This window comes from Haliaeetus leucocephalus, unplaced genomic scaffold, assembly GCF_000737465.1.
Source record: "Haliaeetus leucocephalus isolate CR32 unplaced genomic scaffold, Haliaeetus_leucocephalus-4.0 Scaffold1, whole genome shotgun sequence".
NCBI classification, from domain to species: domain Eukaryota; kingdom Metazoa; phylum Chordata; class Aves; order Accipitriformes; family Accipitridae; genus Haliaeetus; species Haliaeetus leucocephalus.
Genome location: NW_010972437.1, coordinates 16,013,843 through 16,026,672, shown reverse-complemented (window position 1 = coordinate 16,026,672; position 12,830 = coordinate 16,013,843). Strand labels below are relative to the sequence as shown.

Genomic DNA, 12,830 nt, shown 5'->3' with positions numbered 1-12,830 from the left:
TTTTGCAGTACTTTAACTATGTTTCCAAGAAAAATTAGTCAAATAATGAAAGAGCAGTTACTTGGTTTTGAGAAACATTTTTCTTTAAAAAAGGTTACTCAACAGACAAGAATAGTAAAAGCCGTGTAATTGAAATAACTAAGATTATAGTGCAGTGACCAGAAAGTTTTTGTCAACAAATCAGGTGGAAAAAAATCCCTGTGAATAACTTTCAGGTTGTTATTTAATATACTTTCCCAGGTTGACCTACACTTCATGAAAAAGATACCACCTGGAGCTGAAGCATCAAACATCTTAGTTGGTGAACTAGAGTTCCTGGACCGTGCGGTTGTTGCTTTTGTTAGGTTATCTCCTGCAGTGCTGCTTACAGGACTAGCTGAAGTTCCGATTCCAACAAGGTACAGTTGGATTTATTTCTCTTCATGTTTTTCTGAGTACCTTGTGGAGACAGGGTGATGTGACCTTCAACTTTGTCATTTATTGAGTTATGAATTTGGTTCGTTCTTTAACAAAGATATCTTTTAGAGACATCTTTCCACTTATCCTTTAAATGATGTATGGGTATATTCAGAGACATGCTGTTTGTGTGTGCAGATAATCATTCTTTGCAGAAGTAGAAATGATAGCTTGTTAGGTTACAATACACAGTTTATCCTATACAAACTGGTAATACTGCAGATGAAATACTAAGGTGAAATATGCAGCTTCTTAGAATATTTCATCTGCTGAAGCTACTTGTGTGATACTGCATAAGTATATGCAGAAGAAAAAAATGAAGAAGGAATTGAGTAAAGGGAAGAAACAAACTGTGATTTGATTCACTAAGGACAGTGAATGGATGAAAAACATGCTGTAAATATCATGCTCCTCCAAAAGTTACTTTGTAGATACTTGCATGGTAGTGAATGTGACTTTTAATGATACATTTTTATGAGATTAATTTTTTTCTAAGTTGAAACTTTTTTCTGATGAAGTACTTTGGTTCTGAGAACAAATTATGAGGAATTTTTAAAAAATATCTAAAATAGACTTTGTAGTCAAATAGAAAGCATTTAAATAGATCCGCAGATACATGGTTTCCTGCGGGGGTTGATTCAGATCAAAACTCTGAAGTGATTCTCCCACATCTGAATTCACTGCTTTAACTATTATTGCAGTCTCTCACTTTTTTTGTATTTGTGCATATGTTTGTACACCTATTGTGTCTCTCTTTCACCTTCCCTCTTTTAGTTTCTGTAAAAGTAGAATTCCGACAGAAGGCAGTAGTGTATTCCAGTTGTTTGTGACACTCAGGAAGGAGTGTTATGCTATGAAATGCAATGCTGAGACTCAGATCTTTGCTCCCAGTCAGATAAACAGTACAAAATTTTCTTTAAGTTGTAGTTACTTTGGATATGACTTTTGTGGTCTTCTCTAATTTTTGCCTGTGTATAAGGAATATTGAGGGACTGAGTTGGCTTTCAAAAAATCTTCTGAAGCCTTTCCTTGTAACTTTTCCCAACTTTCCACAAAAAAAAACCCACCAAAAGGAAAACAACAGATTTCTTGATTTTTGGCCAAAAGAAAATTAAATAATTAAAAATTAGGATAATTAAGAATTTCTGCAAAAATGTTTATTAAAAAAAAAAGGTAATAATGTTAGTTGAAAAATTGTCTTTTGCGTTTTAGCAAAACCGAGAACTTCAGTTATTTCATTTGGACCTGTCCTCTGCATTTTATAGAACCCTACTAGCCCCAAGCCTAGATAGAGGCTGTCTAGAGCCTTAATGGGAATAAGAATGATTTAAAAATGATTTTTATTCGGGGTAATTTAACTTCCCCAATATTGCAATAATACTATTATCATAAAATAGTTGATTTTGCTGAATTAACAGAATTAAATAATGTGTTCTGTACGTAGATTATAATTGCATATATTTATTATGTAAGATAAGGTTTGTTATATAACAAGGTTTTGATAGTCTCAGTCAAGTCTGACTGTGAAGCTTATGATATATTTTTGGAAGTTATTTTCACATTTTTTCTACCCAGAGCTTCATGTTTAAATGCATGTGTGAGGATCTTGAAAGAGATTATATATAATATTTGTCTTGGAGGTTCTTCTAGTCCAATTTTTAAATAAGTATTTCTGTAGTATGTATAGTTACTTTCAACCATCTATCTTTCACTTTTTTTTTTATTTATCTTTTATTTGTAGATTTTTGTTTATTCTTCTTGGACCACTGGGTAAAGGGCAACAATACCATGAGATTGGAAGGTCAATTGCAACACTAATGACAGATGAGGTATTTTTATTCATGGCTTGGTTTTAGTCATTTTGTACTGACTGAGGAGGTGTGTAATAGAGAATCTCCAATGTGGAATCATCCGGATTAAATGTGGCTAATCATTCTGATGATGCACAAATAGCATTCTAGTTCATTTCATGATCCTGTAACAGCCCAGATTATGCTGCCATAAGGAGTTAACAAAATGAGAAACAATATTCACATGCAAGGATATCTTCACAGAGAAGATTCCATTTTACACAGTTACTTTCCAGTGGAATTAATTGTGTTTTAAACTGTAAAATCTCTGGAATATTTAGCACCCATAAGCATTTTTTTCCATAGCAGCTTGAGCTTCTTTGAAAACTATGTACCAGAAACTCTAGTCATTTGAAGCTGAGTTTGTTTGTTTGGTGGGTACTGCAGGAAGCGTGTTCTATTTCATAGAAAAGGGGCCATTGTAAAAAAATGTTATGAAAGTATTCCTTTCTCCATCTCTTTTTCCTCCCACGTACACTTCTCCATTTTTCACAGGTGTTCCATGATGTTGCTTACAAAGCAAAGGACCGCAATGACTTGGTGTCTGGAATTGATGAGTTTCTTGATCAGGTTACTGTTCTCCCTCCTGGAGAGTGGGACCCAACGATTCGAATAGAACCACCTAAAAATGTTCCCTCTCAGGTTTGTACACTGCAAGATTCAGACACTTTTAAACGTTGTGATGAATTTTTGCTAGGTAGAATTAAGTCTCATTAATTTAGCATTTAGCAGAGTCACTATATAGACATTTTGCATGCTCTTTTTTTTTTTTTTTTTTTTGTTAATTTGCTTTAAGACAACCCTTGTCTTGCAAGCATACGGTATAGTGGTGACATTTTGTGTAGCTCAATACTAGTTCTCTCCTGAATAAACATAGATAGTTGCATCTAAAGATCTTAAATTCAGGGGTAGTTGGTCATAAACATCTTTGATTATTCTGAACAGCCATGGTTTGCTTTTGTTCTAAGCTTATTGCAAGAATTGGTCAAAGCAGCCTGGCTTGCTACTCTTTAAAATGTTTTCTGATACAAGATTTTCTGTGATACATTCTTTAAATTTCTTAGATCACAATTCCTTCTACTATTTCCTGTTACAGAACTCCTCTACAGCTTATGAAGAGGTTATGTTGATGAATCTTACAATAAAATTTACATGTTTAGTCTTTCAACTCTCAAAGCCTGTTTCCTCCGCTAAAATTATGTTTTAGTTACTAAGACACATGAGAAGTATCTTTTCCTTCTGGTAGGAGAAGCGTAAGATCCCGGGAGTGCCAAATGGAACTGCAGCCCATGGGGATGCAGAACAACCTGGAGGACACTCTGGACCAGAACTGCAACGCACTGGAAAGTTAGTGAAAACATGTGCAAAATCTCAAGTGTTCTAAGTGATGCACTTCCAAAGGAACCATGATGGTCTGGTTGTCTCTCAAGTGACTGCCTTGGCATATGAATGTTTTCAGGCATTTTTCTGATTTGCATACCACATACATGCTAATTTGCAGAGAGGAGGAGAGGGCAAGAGGATTTGAGTTTTCACATTGTATTTATTGCAAGCTCCTTTCTCTATTATTTATAAAGGTCAGACCTCTGTTAAACTTTAACATTTCTTATTTTTATACAGCATGAAGGGAAAGTTGGGAATAGTCTTATGCCATATATTATGAATGCTTACAACTAATTTGTAAGGGTTGTGCAGCTCTAGCATTTCTTTTTTACCTCAGTAAGCCATGATATGTCCCGGTACATGAGGCTATGATTACGATGGTGGCTGCAGTATACATACATTGGAAGGAAAAATTTGCCCCAAGGAATTCTTATGTTCTCTGGTCTAATGTGGTATGCTTAAGTGCATCAGCTGTTAGGGGTTGCCTTAGTGCAGTGTAGTTGTGTGACAGGCTTTTCTTTTACCTTGCTGCATCTTGATATTAAAATGTCGTTCCTACCTGCATAAGGCTAAAGATTGAGGTGCAGTGTTAGTGTACACAGTGGGGCGGAGGAGATGATGGCCAGTCTGGCTGTAAGCCGTTCCCTCAGTGGTGAACCTGGTGATTGACAGCTCAAACGATCGTTCTAATATTTAGAAGATGGTGGCACTTCATCTTCCTCTTTACCCCAGCAACATCTGATATATTGGGTGCCTGTGAGAAAAAGAGCATTGCAGGGATATTTACTTTAACTGTATGGTATATTGTAAGGGAGAGTCTGTTCCTAAATACTTGATTGTAGTTAGCATAGTGTAAATGACAAAAGGTGACATTTCTTGTTCTTGGAAAATTGTGGCCTATATTCAATTCTATCATCAAGTGTATTTAGGAACAGGTTCTCAAATAAAGAATGTGAAGCTCTATATGTAGATGTGTCGGCAAATGGGCACTGTGGTAGCTCTCTGATTAAACAAATGCAAAGAATCACTTCATGTAATAAATAATAGGGTTTTATGTGTGGAAGCTAACAACTGTTCAGAAGTTTTGGGTCTGGATGATTAGATGGAGATTTTATAAAAGAAATATGCAAATTTGTTTGTTTTAAAAGCACAATTTCCTGATGAAAGTTATCAAGAAAGGGTTCCCAGAAACTTTTGCTGGGAAGGGTGGATTATAAGAGTATGTATCATTTGATCAAGGAACGATAGCTTCTCTGCAGTATATTTAAGGCAGTACTGTGGAAGAAAGTTTGGTATGCCTTTTTCATTAATATGATCTGTTCTATGTTTTTTAGATTTTTTGGAGGATTGATTTTAGATATAAAAAGAAAAGCTCCCTTCTTCTGGAGTGACTTCAGGGATGCTCTCAGTCTGCAGTGTCTGGCATCATTTTTGTTTCTCTACTGTGCTTGCATGTCTCCTGTCATCACATTTGGTGGTCTGCTTGGAGAAGCAACTGAAGGTCGTATAGTATGTGTTAAATCTGAACTTTTAAAACAAACTTAAATTCCTACGTTTGTGGTTAGTATTTTCTTACTGTTGCATGAATCACCTTTAAATATTGGTGTTTCAATGTTTAGAAGGCTACAGACATTGCAAAAAGAACCTGTTTGAAAATTTATGGACACTTCTCTTTGTATCATATTCAGAGTGCAATAGAATCGCTGTTTGGAGCATCCATGACTGGAATTGCCTACTCTCTCTTTGGTGGACAGCCTCTCACTATACTTGGCAGCACAGGACCAGTTTTAGTATTTGAGAAGATCTTATTCAAATTTTGCAAGTAAGTGAAGATCATGATATGCATCGTCCCTCAGGTGTTGTTAGGTAAAAGTAGAGGCAGTGATCCCAAAGTTCCAACATCTGCAGAGTAAGATCAGCAGTTTGTTTTGGAGTGCATTGCTTAAGCTTTCAGAGTCTGAAAATTATGCAGTGACTGAGACAAGTGAATAGGTGGTAATGCAGAAAAGTTGATGTTTGTTTGTTTGTTTTTTTCAATTGTTGTTTTTTTTGTTTGTTTTAAAAAAAACACAAACCCCAACCTGTTTTGAAGGGAATGCAAGCTTCAGGATGGTGGTTTGGTTGTTTTATTTTTTTAATTGTATCATTTTCTACTCTGGCACAATACATTTAAATCTGTGGTTTATCTCATCCCTAACTCATGCAGAAGGTGTTACCTCTCACCCAGGAAGCAAGTGCAGTGGCAGTGGTGCCATCTTTCAATAGTCACTAATATAGACCCTGCCCTTCTTCCACCTGAACAGAGAAGGGGTGAAGCATCATGCCAGAACAGCATATTCCCGCATTTATATTGTGCTGTACATGACATACCTCTGCCACAGTGTGGGTAAAAATTATGTCTGCATCTTGGCAACCATCATGCTTCTCTGATCCTTTCTGCTTTTCTGCCTTATTGCTGTGATGGGGACTTCTGCACCAAGATCTCCTGAACAACATAGAGTAGGAGATCTCGCTTAGCACTCCAAAAGCTCTTTTATCACCTTCAGGTAGACCTTTCAGTTCTCTGTGATAATGTCACCCATTGTGTTTGGAGCTCTATTATCACATGCAATAAGCATACAGGATTTTGATGAAAGTTGTTGGTTTAGCTGTTCTTGCAGCTTAAGAAGAAATTGGTAGGTGTTGCCTCTTCACAAGGCAGGATATGGGATAAAAAATGGGTGGTGCTTGTAGACTTCATGTGTGTGACTACTCTCAAAGCCACTTGCTCACTCTAGTAGAGAGAGCAAGCTCTTTGTGTCCTGTTAATTGGGAGGAGAGCTTAGGTCAAGAGGTAACTTGACAGTATCTTCAGTTCACAATAGGTAAATAATTTCTGATTCAGACTGTCCCCAGAATCTCCCATCCCTAGGCAAAGGAAATTTTGGAGCTGCCTCTTCTCCATTTACTGTGGCTGGACAAAAGATAAACTGTGTTTAATTTGTTTTCTTTTTTTTTAGAGAGTATGGGCTGTCGTACCTTTCTCTGAGAGCTAGCATTGGACTGTGGACTGCAATCCTGTGCATCATCCTTGTTGCAACTGATGCAAGCTCCCTAGTCTGCTACATTACCCGGTTTACTGAAGAAGCTTTTGCTTCTCTTATCTGCATAATTTTCATTTATGAGGCCTTAGAGAAGCTATTTCATCTCAGTGAGACATATCCAATCAACATGCATAATGATTTGGATCTGCTGACTAAGTACTCGTAAGTAAGATTTCTTCTGTTAACACTGGGGTTTTTTTTCATAGGTTATGTTTTCTCTGGGAGGGATGCAAACCAATGCACAGCAGGAAAGGTTTGCAGTAGTTGCAAACTTAACATGTGGAAGCTATTGAGTTAGGCATGATGCTGGCATATGGACGCAGTAGTTACTGGAGGTATGTGTACAAGCAGTACACATTTACTTAAAATAAGTAAAAATATCTTGACTTGGAGTTTGGAAAAGCTTACACACATGCAACTTGGAAGTCCTAGAATAAAACATAGAACTTGGAGGGACCTCAGCTTTAGGTCTTTATTCACATATTTATTTAGTGAAGTGTAACTTAGTAATCTCTTACTATAACCTTGTACTGATGATTTATAATATTTTATTGGGTGTTCAGGCAACACTTTTATATCATATTTATCTGTTGGGTTTTTTTCCCAAATTGAAATATTGACCTATCTAAAAAGGATATAATTTGATGTACCTCCTTTATTTTAACCTCTCTGGCAGTTAAAGTTCAAGCTCCAAGAACTGAAGTGGATTTGGAATTGTTAGGTGCTTCCCAGCGGTGATGGATTTTGTCATAATCAATTTGTTCTTAATAACAAGATGTTTTAATATGACTCCATTTAAGCAGCTTTACTTTATTGTGGAGTTTTGACAGGTAGTATTCTACTTGGGGAATAAAAACGTGAATGGCTTTAATCAGTATAGTTTCATTTAGAAATAAAAACTCATAGACTTGTTTCTCTGATATGAGAACAAAAATGTTCTTCTAGTAAAGGACAAGATCCTAGTCTGTCCTGAGGCCAATTAAGCCTGATCACCTCAGCAACTCAAATGTCATTAAAAAGCATTTTCAGAGAAGAACCCCCTCCAGAAATGTCTTTTTTATTTCATTGAACCCGTTTGAACCCTCTGCATGAGCAGGGTGGGCCCCAAAAGGAACAATGCCTGAACAGTGCCACATCTTCTGTTCACTGGAAAAACAGGAGTGTCTCAACCAAATGTCTCATTTGCATTTTAAGCTGGGAAAAACAAAACGCAGCAACAGAGAAAACATTTGAGCTTTGTATATGTTATCACTAGGAAAATAGTTAGCAAATCCTGAATCTGAATGCACATTATATACCTTAATATACAGAACAAGTTAAATTATAGAAACTATAGTTCTGCTGTGACATAGTCTCTCATCATGCTGAAAAAAATACTATTTCTCTCTAATAGTTTAATCAGTAGACAAAGGACTATTAATTTGAAGAGAGAGCAATAAACATCAAGAATAGACCATGCATGCTGTTGAGGTTATATTCTGGTCTTATTTAACTTCACTTAACTTCTATAAAGTCAGTATTTTACCCTAAAGAGCCTCATATAGCACAGTGTTTGTGGATTATTTTTGTTTCCTTTACCACTTGAAAGTAGTTGTCTCAAAGGGAACGGGAATACAATGTTCTCATATGGTTTTGAAAAACAGATGTTGAAATACTGTACAAAGACAAAAAAATATTCAGAAACCATTTAGCAGGTAGAGCTGAGATGTTAAAATATGTAATGAAAAGCATAAACACAAATAAAAATACTGATTCCTGGGTAGTTAGCTTTATTCATGGTTAGCTGAATCCTGTGATATTGCTTGAGATTTTGGAGAAATAAGATTAACAGTCTTAATTGTACAGGGGTACAGTGATAGGTATCTCTGTATTTTATAGAAGTGTTTTATCATAGTCCTTATGTTTGCAAATAAATGTTTTTGGTTTTATTTAAAATTCCATTCATTAATCAGAATCCCAAATTGATTTTTGAAGGGTGTTGTTTACTTGCTGCGTGCCCTTGGTAATTGTCTTCATTGAATGTAGAACGTGCAGAGCACACAGAATGGTATAAGAGCAGCAATTGTTGTCCTCCAGTTACAGCTATTGACCTGTCCTGTCCTACAGTGTTGGAATACCAGCACATGAGTTAGATTTTTCCGAACACAATTCCTGAAGGACAAGTGTCTTTGGAAGAAAGATTGACCACTGCCTGGTGGTTTCAAACACATATATAGCTATCAAAATTATTTGATATAATAGTTTTGTAGTTATTTGTGGGGTCATCATTTCATACCTATATTCTCAGTTATTCTTTCACTCTGTGTAGATAGTACAAATAAATTTACTTTTAAACTCTTGCATTACATTTCACTTTCTACATTTATGTTATATCTTCTACTTTCAGCAATATCCTGTTTATTATCGATATCATGTCCATGGGAACTGACCCCACTAATACCAAACTGACTAGCTGTAGACATAGTTATAGGCAGCATAGCTCTTATGGGATGTGGCTTATATTTTTTTAACCTTAAAACTGATTGTTGGAAACACCACTATGCATACTGATTATCTTGTAAGAGTACATCTGCTCATTCCAAGGATTTGTGCTCTGAACACAGCAAAGCAGTAATTCCAGCCTCTTCTGTTCTCTCCCTTCCCTTCTCCTTCATCTGAGTTTTTCTTAGTTCTTCAAGACCACCCCAACAGTTGGGAGAATGGAAAGATGTGCTCTGTTGGAGCAGCTCTACATCAGCTGCCCAAATGACCAGTGCTTTGACAGCAGGCTTGGTGCAACCTGAACTCGATAGGTTTGCTGTGCAGATATGCACATACTACTCTGTCCAGACACAGTAACCATTTGCCCAGAACATGAAGGCATCACAATTATCACCCCCATGGGATCACCACAAGACAAGACATTTCAAATAACCCTTGGTCCCTGCTCAAATGTCTGCACACGTCTCAGTTCCAGAAAAATCAGAAACTAGAAGACAAATAAGCATAAAAGCTCACTTGAAAAAAAAAATCTTGTTTCTTTGTGTACTTGAAGTTGGGGAATATTCCTTTCACAAGGAATTAGAAGCTTTTTCTGCAGCATCTGACTCCAGTCCTTCTACTTGCAGTTTAAATGGGTAACAAACTTGGGCTGAAAATGGTCCTGTCCTTAAAGGACCAGCATACTCTGTTACAGAAGCTAATTAGTATCTGCTGTTTTGCTAATTAAAACAGCTGTTTGCATTTTCCTCTTTGGGGATTTTAAAGACAAGTTTTTAATTGTTAGTAAAGCCTTGGCAGTTCTTTAATTAGCAATGGGTGAACTTCAAAAGGTTGAGCAACTCATTTCTCTTTGAATGCTCAGCCAAAGCTTATGTAAAACTTTATCTTGGATCTGCAATTCTATGCTGGAAAACTCAGGTTATACTGTAAAATTTCTGTGTTTTCTGTATTCTGTCTGTTGCTTACTTGAAAAGTTGATGATAAATAGGTCAGGACACTGTATATATTTGAAGCTTCCAGTGTATGCTGTGGCCCAGCCCTCATCTCTTCTGCCATGGGCTTTCCGAGGATGCTCTGATGTCCACAGGTGCGTCTACATCCCAGTACTGTTGCCTTTGTCCTGGTGAAGACACGAGTTTGACTCAGGAAAAGTCATTGGCATGCTGTTAGTACTGTCCTTTGGAGTACTTGAGAGACAAAGAAAATAGTAGTTTAAAATGGTTGGTATTTCAACCAGATTGGAACCATATTCCAAGTGAGAAAGAAAACCCATTCTGTATTTTGGGTGGGTTTGAATTCTGTCATAAACAGTCTCTGTTGCAGGAGTTTGATGTAAAAGGCTGTACTGCATGCATCTCCTCTTATATTTAAGAGTATACGAATCTTTACTAGTATCGGCCATAACAAACCTTAGAAGACTATAGAAAGAACATTCAGAACAGTTGGGATGATTATTTTTTGTTTAAATCAAGCAGACCCAAATATTTGAAAATCACCTGAAAGTCCTCCTAAAAGATTTCTTAAAAATTTGTATTTACCATTTTAGGTAGAAGATAAGAGTTTGAGTTCGTTACAGAAATCTACCTCAAAAAGACAAAAATATCTTTTGTTGCATGATCTAATTAATGTAGAACTAGTCCTAATGCACTTTTTACTCATTTTCTTTATTATAGTTGTTTGTTACTCTGAAATACTGGCCCTAATCATCAGGTGATCTACTTGCAGGCAAACCCATTCAGTGTTCATATGTAACTTTTTCTTAAAACACCAACTTTACGATATGGACAGTAAAGAATAAGGCATTGAAGAGCTAAATCAAAAGAAGGAAAAAGACAACCTGATTTTCAGTGTGCTACTGTGCTGCAGTTTTTTTCTTTTTAAACTGCACTGTTTTGAAGGAATTTAAATACAGTAGCTGCATTGTTTATTACATAAAATACACATACTTTTTGATCTGTTTTGGGGGTTTTTTTTTGGTTTGTTTTTTTTTTTACTGTGACCTTTTTGTATTTGTCATGCCATTAGCATTTGTAGGTTGGCATAGCAACTCTCTTATTTCTGTACTCTCCTCCTCCTGCTTTTTCCTACTCTGTAGCAAATATATCTTCAGTTAGTGAATCCTGTCTGGAACACTGATACCTATCAGTTTTAATGTGTATATAAAACACTAGGATACCATTTTTGCTAGGAAAGGAGAACCCTACAACTGGGTGGATTAGAAACAGAGGTTCTCAAAAGGAAAACAAAATAAGCATTGAGGAGGAAAGGAACATGATTTAGAAAGCAATCCAGTATTCTTTAAAAAACAAGCATTTTAAGATAGTTATCTCAGAATACAGAAGATCAATTCTTTCTCAGTGTGAGGTTGCTTAGATCTTGGGACTTTATATATCTTTTGTTTTTTATTAATTCTTTTTTCAGAGTGATGAATTCATGTTGTTTTTAATAATTCTTTACCAGAAGTTACTCAATTATTAACAGATTACATTGAATAATTTTAAAGTGATTTCTTGGCATAGTAATATGCATATTGCAATCTGTCTTGGTATTGACATGCACTTAAGCATTAGAAGTAGAAAATCCCACTCTGATGTAATTAAGGAGCCAAGTTCATGTCAATCTTAGTATCTTTTGCAGGGTATAGAAAGCATTGCTTCTAGAAGCCATTGTGAAGATTAGTTTTGTGCATACCACTGTTTGCACAAGCAAGTTTTAAATCTTTCATTATCTATATAACTTAATCTAAATACATTATTACTGGATGCAAATTATGTTGGTTTATACCCTGTATAAAGCTGCAGGTGGAATGAGAAGAGTCAGTGATGATAAGCACAGAATTTCTCATTAGGATCCCAGACATGCAATTGAATTCCAATTCCTGTAATGATTTCTTTGAACTTAGATATGAATATAGGGTTTTTTTTTCCCCATCTTTATAGGGTATTTTTTTTTTTAGCAGTTAAGTAACTGTGCCGTATTGTGTGTGTTTTTCCCTAAGATTGTCCCTCTTCTTCCCAGAGTTATGCAACTGCCATCATTGAGTTTAACTGCTGGTTCCCTTTTGCTTCTTGATAAACCCTGGAATCCAGAAATTATTTTTCTTTATTCCATTTATTCTAGGACCTCCCTATGTCTGCCCAACCCAATTGACTCATTTTTCTCTTTCTCTCTCTTTTGAGCCCAGGGAGTGCCCACCTTGCTCCATTCTTTTCTACTACTCATCCCCTCCACTTTGGAAACAGATCTTCTTGTTAAGCAATTCTCCACAGCATTCAGTCTGTAGTTGATAGCTGGTCTACACAATGCCTTCAAAATCCAGAAAGGCTTACATAAAATCCTTGGGTGGTTTTGTTACAGGACATTTATGTGTATTGATACACTACACCTGAACAATAGAAACTTAAGCTGACCATATAGCATTATAGTATATTACAATATATTATTTCTGAACCAGCATTATACTGAATCTCTTCAGGTGCATGTTTTTTTAACTTTGGAAGCAGGGTAAAGTGACATCCTAGACAATTTCTCAGTGAAAGCTTTCAGATGAATTGTCAATAACCCACGTAATTACACT

At 36.1% G+C, this 12,830-nt stretch overlaps 1 protein-coding gene across 2 annotated transcripts in view; it reads left to right on the top strand.

The window, feature by feature from the left end:
* SLC4A10 (solute carrier family 4, sodium bicarbonate transporter, member 10) overlaps nucleotides 1-12,830 on the top strand; it is a 123,162-nt gene that overhangs the window by 82,665 nt on the left and 27,667 nt on the right. For both annotated transcript variants that reach the window (XM_010567631.1, XM_010567638.1), the window contains 7 exons: nucleotides 241-398; nucleotides 2,198-2,285; nucleotides 2,802-2,948; nucleotides 3,553-3,653; nucleotides 5,024-5,198; nucleotides 5,378-5,511; nucleotides 6,689-6,934. In XM_010567631.1, the coding sequence (XP_010565933.1) occupies nucleotides 241-398; nucleotides 2,198-2,285; nucleotides 2,802-2,948; nucleotides 3,553-3,653; nucleotides 5,024-5,198; nucleotides 5,378-5,511; nucleotides 6,689-6,934 (1,049 nt within the window). The remainder of the gene's footprint in view (nucleotides 1-240; nucleotides 399-2,197; nucleotides 2,286-2,801; nucleotides 2,949-3,552; nucleotides 3,654-5,023; nucleotides 5,199-5,377; nucleotides 5,512-6,688; nucleotides 6,935-12,830) is intronic.